The sequence below is a fragment of the Echinops telfairi genome, unplaced genomic scaffold (assembly GCF_000313985.2).
Source record: "Echinops telfairi isolate 266 unplaced genomic scaffold, ASM31398v2 ScPeMD7_7468;HRSCAF=8506_0, whole genome shotgun sequence".
NCBI classification, from domain to species: Eukaryota; Metazoa; Chordata; class Mammalia; order Afrosoricida; family Tenrecidae; genus Echinops; species Echinops telfairi.
Genome location: NW_022111369.1, coordinates 44863562 through 44873017, shown reverse-complemented (window position 1 = coordinate 44873017; position 9456 = coordinate 44863562). Strand labels below are relative to the sequence as shown.

Below are 9456 nucleotides of genomic sequence, written 5' to 3'. Positions count from 1 at the left end.
AGACTTCATGGAGCAGATGGTCTCATCAAAGCTAATAGTTTGGACCCCCACCCAGTCATTAGCAACCCAATGCTTACCCAACAGTGCCACCAGGACTCCTCCTACCAGGGTTTTGCAGTCTATATCTACACCAAGGACATTGTGAGACAGTCTTACTGCTGTTTCAGCCACGAAGCTTCACTGTTATCTGTGGACCATGGCTGACCCTGCTAGTATTTAAAGTAATGGCCGTATAGCTTCTAGCATTATAGTTAACACACAAGATAACCGCAGTTCTACCAACTGACAGGTGCCAGCTGACAAGTGGTAGGGTACCACCAGACTACAACCTCCCCGTGGCACGGAAGCAAGAGCTGGAGTCCACGTCCCACCATGAAAGAAATGCTCTGGTCAGCAGTCCTGGCTCCCAGTCAAACCCTTGAGTAAGGGAAAGCAAACCAGGAAAACTGAACCAAAAAGCTGAAACTTGTCCTCTAATCAATCACCTCTATCATTAATTGAATTAGGTGATGATGTCTCTAGGTTGACTGCCTAGCAAAAGGACATTCTTTTTGGAGAAAGATAGGAGCATCTACAAGTTAACACAGCTTTTTACATATTCTACACAGTAATCAGATTTTAATATGTCACACATGCCAGATGGCAGAATCAAAGAACCAAACAAACACCAGGGGAAACACAGAAAACAACAGACCCACAACCAGCCAAGACTCCGCACTGTTTAAATATGTGATTAATATGTTCAAGAAAAGAAAAACTGAAGAATTTCACCTGAGAATAGAAAGCTATCGAGAGATGAAATATAAATTCTATAACTAAAGTAAAATAAAATGAAAATTGTATTCTTTCATTATTCTTTTACTTCTGCTATTCATCACAGAAGGTAAGTGCCCTGGAAGACTACAGGGGGAAAAACATTTAAATCATCATATTCACTAATATCACTACTCATTCTCATCAGGAAAGCATTTAAATGGGAAAAGTTTTCCAGCTCATAAGTTCTCCAAAATTCTATGCTTGAGGTCGAAGCTCAGATTTGGTCCCGGGCAACAAACACAGTCAACTACAGTCCCTGAAGTGATGGTCTCCTTTCCTTCCTTTTTTAAAGAAAATGTCTAATAAGCAAAAATAGAGCTATATTGTGAGTTTCGTTTCCACAATGACAGAACAGCCTGTACAGAACTGGAGTTCTCATAGAAAACTAAAAACTTTGCATATACAGAAAACAAGGCATTTGAAAACAATGAAGAGCAGCTAAGGACGTGAAAAACCAAAATTCTGGAGAAAGGGAAAAACAATGAAGTAAAAGTAATAATCTCACCACAATGGGTGTTTTATTTTTATTCTTTCTACCTTTCTGCACTTTCCAATTTTATAAAATTAGATTTTAGTTTTTGGAAATTAAAAACGAAAAACCTTTGATTTTTTTTTCTTCAAAAGGAAACCTCTATTCCAAGTTTCTACTTCAGAGGTCTATAAAACATGTCACTTAAAAATGCATTTGATATCTCAAATTAAAATAAAAATAACTACATGACAGATTTGCAAATTAAATGAATATTGCAAAAGAAGGAGGGAGAGTTATGAAAAAACATCTTCTGATAATGGAAACGTTCTCTATCTTGATCACGGTGGTGGCGACACAGATGTATAGCCACACCTAAAACACCACTGCTATCAAGTTGATTCCAACTCAGAGTGAACCTACGTAAGGTTTCCCAGGTAGTAAAATTTTTACCGGTGCAGGTGGCTCATCTCTCTTCCTCAGACAGGCTGGTCGGTTTGCCTGGCTGACACTGCAGTGTCACCTAACTTGTAGCCCACCATACCCCCAGACCTGCTCATATATATGCATATATGCAGCAAAATTAATCAAACTGGGCACCTAAAATAAATGAATTCTACTAAATTTACGTTCATTTTTAATCAATTTGACATTAGAAATTATTATTGCAGACATACTAGAAGCGATTTTTTTATCAAAGAACATTTTACATACAGTACCTACAAATTCCACAGCTTTCACAATGATACTGCTTCTTGTCTTTGTCAAACAGATGGCATATATCGCAATAATATTCTCCAAACAAGGTGCTACATTCCTCACAAGTCTGCTGGGCCTACAAAGAGACACGTGATACAAACAGAAGTAAACTAACCCAAACATTTTAAATTATAAAGAATTTTGTTCTACAACATGAAATGTTATTTGTGTTAAATTTTTAAATGTCAAAATATCAAAATCAAAGACTCTAAGAGTTACAAAGGTCTTTACGTGCAAACCTTGGTTAAATTTTTTTTCAGGCCATTTTAGTAAAGAATCAAAGTGTCAAAAAGTCTTACATGTTGAATTTTTTCGCAGTTCATGCACTGCACTTCCTTCACTTGAAAGCGGTCTAGCTGGTGGTCTTCGTTGCTATCGTGACACAACCGGCAAGTGTACAGCTTGTCACAGCAGGGTGCCTACCCCACAGGGGAGAAAAAGGCTATTAGAAGAGAGATGACAATCTGGTGATGCCAAAAGAAAATCCCTGCCTCCTCCCACTCCTAGAACACAACCCATGGACCAGTTGGGAAACTGATCTGAAATGTAGCATTTCTGTGTTCCATGGCAGAGTCTGACAATGACCATTCCCTTCAACATCCATGTGGCTGGAGGAGGTGAGCGCCTTGTCCTTAAAGACAAAAGACTATGAAAGATGAAAGCCTCTAGCCTACTCCCTGACCTATCACAACACACTAATCCTCTTCTCAGTCCTTGGACATTGCTAGATAAATGCACTGCATATTTAAGTTCCTAAACATTCAAAATGATTACGATTGTTTGTTAAAGGGGCCCTGGTGGCACAGTGGTTGGAAATGCTCACATGTTAATCAAAAGGTATGCAGTGTAAAACCACCAGGCCAGTTCACTGAAGGAAAAGTGTAAACGTCTTCCTTGGTAAAGATCGCAGCCTTGGAAGCTCTGTGGGTAAGTTCTACTCTGCCCCGAGAGTGGCTATGAGTTGGTCTTGACTCGGTGGCAATGGATTGTTTTTCGTGGGAAGCACTTATTAAACATCAACTACATGCCTGTAGAGGGCACAGTAAGTGTAAGCTACAGCCCTCACTTGACAAAATCTCATCTTCTCCCTGCGTATGTGAATGCCCAGCGACATCTTAGTGCCTGAACTCCTCAAGTTCTGATCCCCAGACTAGAAGCTGCTATCCTGCGTGCCTCTGCCTAAAACACTGGGCAGGCCTGCTCTTCCACGCGCTCTCCTCTTCCCATCAAACAAAAACTACCAATGGCAGCAAGCCACCTTGGTTGGATCCTAAACTTTAAAACTGGTTCTCGACCTTCCTAATGCAGCGACCCTTAAATACAGTTCCTCATATTGTTGTGGTGACCCCACCCCCACCATAAAATTATTTGTTGCTACTTCATAACTATAATTTTGCTACTGTTATGAATCAGGTGACTCCTGTGAAAGGGTCATTCACTCCCCCACAGGTTGAGAACCGCTGCTTTAAAACATGGCAAAATAATACAATAGAAATAACGTGTCCCTAAAGTGCCTATGTAGAGTCCTGGTGGTGTGGGGGTTACGCATTGGGCTGTGAACTCCATGTTCGGCAGTTCAAAACTACAGCAGCTCCAAGAGAAAAAGACTGGGCTTACTACTCCCGTAAACAGTCACAGTCTCAGAAACCCCCGAGGGACTGACTGACTGGATGGCAGTGAGTTTGACTTTGGTAGAGTGACCATGTGGATGTAACAGTGCCTCATCACCATGTTGGACAGCTCACTTAGAAATTAAGTGTAAAGAAACAAATTATTATTTTTAAAGACACATTCTATTATTGGTTCTTTTCATTACAGTGACTTCTTAGTGTGTGCTATCAAGTCAGTTCCAACTATAGGACAGAGGACTACCTAATAGGGTTTCCTAAACTGTGATCTGGACATTGAACCAGGAAGACTGTAGAAGAATGGATGCATTTGGATTGTGGTGCTGGAGAAGAACTTCGAAAGTACCATGGACTGCTTAAAGAACAAGCTGATCTATTTTGGAAGAAGTGAGGTCAGAGTGCTCCTTCAAGGCAAGAGAATGAGACTTTGTCTTGTGTATTTCGGACACGTTGTCAGGAGAGCTCAGGCCCTGGAGAAGGACATCATGCTTGGTGACGAGGAGGGGCGGTGGGGAGAGGAAGCAACAGTGGCTGCAGCAGTGGGCTCAAGCGTAGGAACGATTGTGAGGATGGCCCAGGACCGTGCAGTGTTTCAGTCTGTTGTTCACAGGGTCACTGCGGGTCAGAGTTGACCTGATGGGGCCTAACAACAGTGAGCTGTAATCTACATGAGCAGACAACTAGGTCTCATGGGTTGAACCACCTACCTTTCAAACATCTGAAGTGTTTACCTGGCCTCGGTCCCACCAGGGTTCCTTACAGCAACTTACTTTGCCTCAGCTAGCACATCAAGATTTCTACGCTAGTGCTTTCTAGTACATTGTAGCCTTGCAATTCTACTCCATTTTGCTCTGCTAATAACTTACCATAACGTACATAGTTCATTCCTCTAAGATTTTAATATTTAACAACTGGCTGCCTGTCTCTACCCTTACTCGTACCTTAATTCGGTGATCTGCACAGCCAACTGGTAAATCTTCCAATACCATAAACTCTCAATTCTTTCACTTTCTCACTTCCAATGGACTTGTGCTTCAACCCTCAACCACATACTCATAATCATACAAAGAACAATGATTCTCAACTATATTGGTCTCAAGCCCCTATATACTTGGGGGGGAGGCTTGCCATAGTTTGGTTGGTTTTTTTTAAGTTTTATTGACACATAATCCACATTTCATACAATAATTCAATCATATCAGGAAGAATAGCCCTATATACGCTTAAAAATAAGGCTCACATACCTCCTGTTTATGTGGATTACATTTACTAGTATTTACCAAGTTATCAATTATAATTGATTTTTAAAACATTTGTTATATTCTGCTTAAAATAACAAAACTACAAATAACACAAATTAATGAAAAATAATTTTATGTCCCCTCCCAACCACGCTGGATTTTCCTATCTACTGCTGCAATCAGAATAAGTTGTTGTTCTGGTTAGAGTATGGGAAGAAACTCTGGTCTTACACAAAAATGTAGGTGAAAAGGGAGGAATATTTTTAACAGCCTTTTCTGATAATTATGGATATTCTCTGCTACTGGACCAAAACGCAGTAAGTGGTAGTTGTCTACAGATTAACTGCAGCATGGAATCTGAAATCAGATCAATGAGTTTTCACAGTAAATCTACTGGAATAGCTTGCACTCTACATTAATCTTTAACCCATTCATTAGTCTTTGGGAAGATACTGATTCACTGAGTTACTTCATTTTTTCCCCAATTGATATGTGTACTAGATAGTATGCTTGGTTTATTGGGGGGGGGGGGCTGGGTATTGCAAAGTGCAACCCCTTGCACATTAGCTTCCTACGTATGCTACATGGGCTACAGGCATGTGCACATTATCTATGTGGCTCTTAAATGTGGGGAAAGCATGGTATACAGATCTTCCAAATAGTCACACATTTTAACTTATAACATCGAAAAATCACATAAGTAAGGTCGTCAATCATATCACCAAGGAAGCCTTTGGTGCTGAGATGTTTTCACAATAACTAAATAACTAAACAAATTGTCCAAAATTCTAAGTCTGGAGGAAAGAAGCACCAATTTTATTACTAATAACAAGTACTGTCGACTATTATCCTTCAACTAAATCTCATTTCCTTCCTTTCAAGACAGTATCTGTTAAATATCCAATTCCACAGTCACAGTTGTCCCCAGAAAAAAAAAAGTTCGATGAAAAAACTGACGAGCTGAGCTCCCAGCTCCACTGCATCAGTGCTTTCCCCGAAGACAAACAGTTCAGTTGACATAAACTTCCCATTTCATCAAATATTAAAAAGATATGTAGGTATTCACCTTTTGAAAAATTCATAAATGTAGGGCTTCATCCACGACCCTTGCCTTGATTCGTGTTAAGGTGTTTCACTCACTGTCTTTTGCACCATCCATGCAAATGGCAACGCATTACAAAAGACAAATACTGTACTATCTGACTATCAGCACGGAGATACTTTGACAACCGGGAGTCTCTGAAACAAAGCCTAAGACACACACACACCCCAGGAGTCCATGCAGCACACCTGGGGAAGAGCTGCGCCAGAACAAGAGCTGCACCTTCTCTGTGACCTGGCTGTCAGACACGACCTGCTCCAACTCCCTTCCCTTCCTTCGTGCTCAGCCAATGCTCCCCTGGCAGGCACCCTACTTCTCTATCACTTCTAGGTGCTCACCCAGCCAAACCCCTAATGTCAGTAAATGCAACTCTCTCTTAACTCTACCCCGGCCCAGACCCCGCTGAATAAGGCTAGAGAAAAAGGCACCAGCATCCAAACCGGTCTCACCTGGATGCCGTGGCAAGTAATAAAATGAGGGCCCTTCCTACCAGCATCCTCACTAGTTTAGAACTGAACCAGTCAGTATTTCACGGCTTCCCGTCTCTTCAAATCTCTACCACCACCTGGGCCCTCCTCCTAGCATGCTGCAAGAAACCGAGAGAGCATCTGCACAGCCTCCTGCAAACGCTACTTGCAGTTGTACCTCATGATCCGCCTCCACTGTTACAAAGAATCTTATGGTCTACTGCTTCTGCCGCCAACTCCCCACTGGTGCCTGATTTCTTCCCCAGCCCTACAGCTTTCCCCTCGCCCACCTGCACTACCAGGTGTTCTCACATAACTGGATCATCCTCAGCAGCACACAGAAATGCTGTAACATCTCCATCTGTCAAAAAGAATCCTGGAGCCCACACCTCTCAGAAACCACAGCCTCATTATTTTTGCTTTCCTTTTCGGCGAAACTCCAAAAACTGTCAAAAAGCACCACTCCAAGGTTCTATTTTTCTCTTGAATCCCTCCAATTAGGCACTGCCCTGTGTCTCCACTGGGCAAAATCACCAGTAACATCCTCCTTGCCAAATTCAAAGTTCAACCAGATGGATTTGATGTGGCTGATCACTCCCCTCTGGCATTTAAGGAAGTTGTAGAGAAGGGCAGAAAAAATATTTGACATGGAGCACTATAAAATACAGATCTAGTGGTGTGGTTTCTAATGAGAGAACTTGGTGGGAGGTTAATATATAAAAATTGTTGAATTCAGTTTTCGGCTTCAAGTTTGAAATAATAACAGAACATCTCGGCAGAAATGGAATCACAGGGATAGCACTGTAATCTCATCACACACTTGGTGAATGATGTGAATGACCAACTTTGAAAGCACTTTGTCCACTACCGTGGAGGAGCGCAAGGCCTGCAGGACAAAAAAAATGTCTGAAGTTGTTCTTGTAGGCCTGAAACGACCATTTCCTCCCAATGGCTTTGGTCAGTGACCAACAAGTATGATGGGTGATGTACGATACTAAAGACATTTCAAAATCATGGACAACGATCACACATACTTGCTCACTCCAGGGGGAAATGGTGGTGCGTGAGCACTTAAGCACTCGCCTGCTAACCACAAGATCAGCAGCTCAGAGGGTTAAAGATGTAGCAATCGCCTTCTGTAAAGATAACCACTTTGGAAACCCTAGTTCTAGTTTCTCCTAACCAGTCATGATAGGGCCACTACCACTATTAACCAATACATATATATGCCCGGTAGCATTTAATTCCCATAGCTTTCTTAGGAAGCTGAACCATCTATCATCCCTATCCACACCGAGATCTTGTTCTACATCTCAGCTAATAAGGGGCAGAGTGAAGCTTTGGGAATGGGGCTATAAGGCTCTCCACATCTCAAACTTCAAGGCAAAATCTGTGCACTGCCTCTTGCAAGAAAAAGATCAGAAAACTTCCATTGGATGTGTGCCAGTTTTAAGAATTCTAGACTGTAACAATACCATCGATTAATTTCCTTGTGTGTGCCAGGCACTCTCGTATACTAAACTCCCTAGTTAATGCTAATTATATGTTTGTCTTCCTAATTTCTCCGCGTGTTCAGGCAGCCGCCACGACTAAAATGAGGCTGGCAGTCGGCAAAATGTATTTACTCAAGAAGCTGACCTAGTAGGATCCTCCACTCGGCTATTCCCTTTCCAGTATTTCATCAGACACCTGGCGATGTTTCTGGGTTCGAAGTAGCCCAGCAGAGGCCTGGGATTTCTTCAGCATCTTCCCAAGCAAAACTAGGTTTTGCTTGTAAAATTTAAAGCAGGGAGGAAACGTGGGGCCGACGGCCGCCTTGCCAAAGAGGTTTGCTACTACAGGGATCCAGCTTAAGGTGGAGGAGAGTGAGAAAGTACCCTAACCACCTGGACTCAAAGTTAGAGCCAAGCCTCGCCACCTGGCCCGCTCCGATCCGCCCCGCCCGGCCCGGCGGAAGCGCTCCGCGGAAGAGCCCACCGACGCCGTCACCTTCAAGAGACATCCTCTGTCATAATGTTTGCAGCCCCGGCGCCCTTGATCTTGGCCACAGGCGCCATCTTCCCCCGCGGTTGCCGCCATCTCCACCTCCCGTCGGAGTCCACGGGCCCTTTCCCAGGGATGAAAGCCACGCCCAGAGCCCCTGGGCCGCTCTCGGCGCACCGCCCCCCGCGGCCGCTAGCGCCGGCGCGACGACGGCGCGCGGTCACGTGACGCGGGGCAGCCGGATTTCCGGGGCGTGGGGCGTCGGGGCGGAAGTGAAGGAGGTCTGCTCTCGGTTGTCGTCGTCGTTAGGCGCTGTTTCCACCGCTAACGGTAATGATCCTGAGGTTGCTTCTTTTCACCCGCCATCGCTACCCGCCCACGTTCCGGGCGTCGTGCGGGCCGCGGAGGACCGCAGCGTCGCGGAGATGCCCAGCGGCCCCCAAGGAGGGGACGCTCTCCCGCCGCCGGTGCACCTGTGACAGGGCGGCCCCTCCCTCGGTCCCCTGGAGCGCCGCGGGGCCGGGAGACGGGCGGAGCCCGGCCGAGCCTCGGGCCTCGGAGCTGCCGGGAGCGCGCGCCCTCGGCCCGCTTCGCGGACTGCTTCTCCAGACAAGGGTGGACAAACCTGCCACGTGCGCGTCATTTATTCAAAACGTGTCAACATTTACTGCTTACACTGAACGCGTTATTTAGCAATCACCAGCTAAGCTCTGAGGACAGAAAGAAACCTGTCCCCCGCTACCCTCGGCGCAGTTTAAACACCGATAGGGATGGAAAACATTCATCAGAGGATCACAGAAATAAATGTCAGATTATTACAACCCGGAAACGTGCTGGGGAGGGGAGCTGTGGGGTGCTCTGAGAGCTGGTGGAGGCGGAGCTAGCGGGCCAGGTGTGGTGCCCTTAAGAACCGGTGAAAGGGAAATGGACAGCCCACCAAAATCAACACCTGGCGCTTCTGGATGTAGATAGGGCCTTCAGAAAGTTCGGG

At 44.6% G+C, this 9456-nt stretch overlaps 2 protein-coding genes across 3 annotated transcripts in view; one reads left to right on the top strand and one right to left on the bottom strand.

Moving 5' to 3' along the window:
- RCHY1 (ring finger and CHY zinc finger domain containing 1) overlaps positions 1 to 8602 on the bottom strand; it is a 23814-nt gene extending 15212 nt beyond the window's left edge. Inside the window, exons 1-3 of the mRNA XM_004703202.2 lie at positions 8472 to 8602; positions 2344 to 2463; positions 2005 to 2120 (exon numbers count right to left, since the gene is read on the bottom strand). Coding sequence (XP_004703259.1) covers positions 2005 to 2120; positions 2344 to 2463; positions 8472 to 8561 — 326 coding nt within the window. The 5' untranslated portion in view covers positions 8562 to 8602. The remainder of the gene's footprint in view (positions 1 to 2004; positions 2121 to 2343; positions 2464 to 8471) is intronic.
- A 124-nt stretch (positions 8603 to 8726) lies between these two features.
- The window catches only part of THAP6 (THAP domain containing 6), a 21694-nt gene continuing 20964 nt past the window's right edge, over positions 8727 to 9456 (top strand). Inside the window, exon 1 of one of the 2 annotated variants that reach the window (XM_045284084.1) lies at positions 8727 to 8795. The gene's annotated coding sequence lies outside the window, so the exon portion shown is untranslated. The remainder of the gene's footprint in view (positions 8796 to 9456) is intronic. The other variant, XM_004703201.2, reaches the window with a different exon arrangement.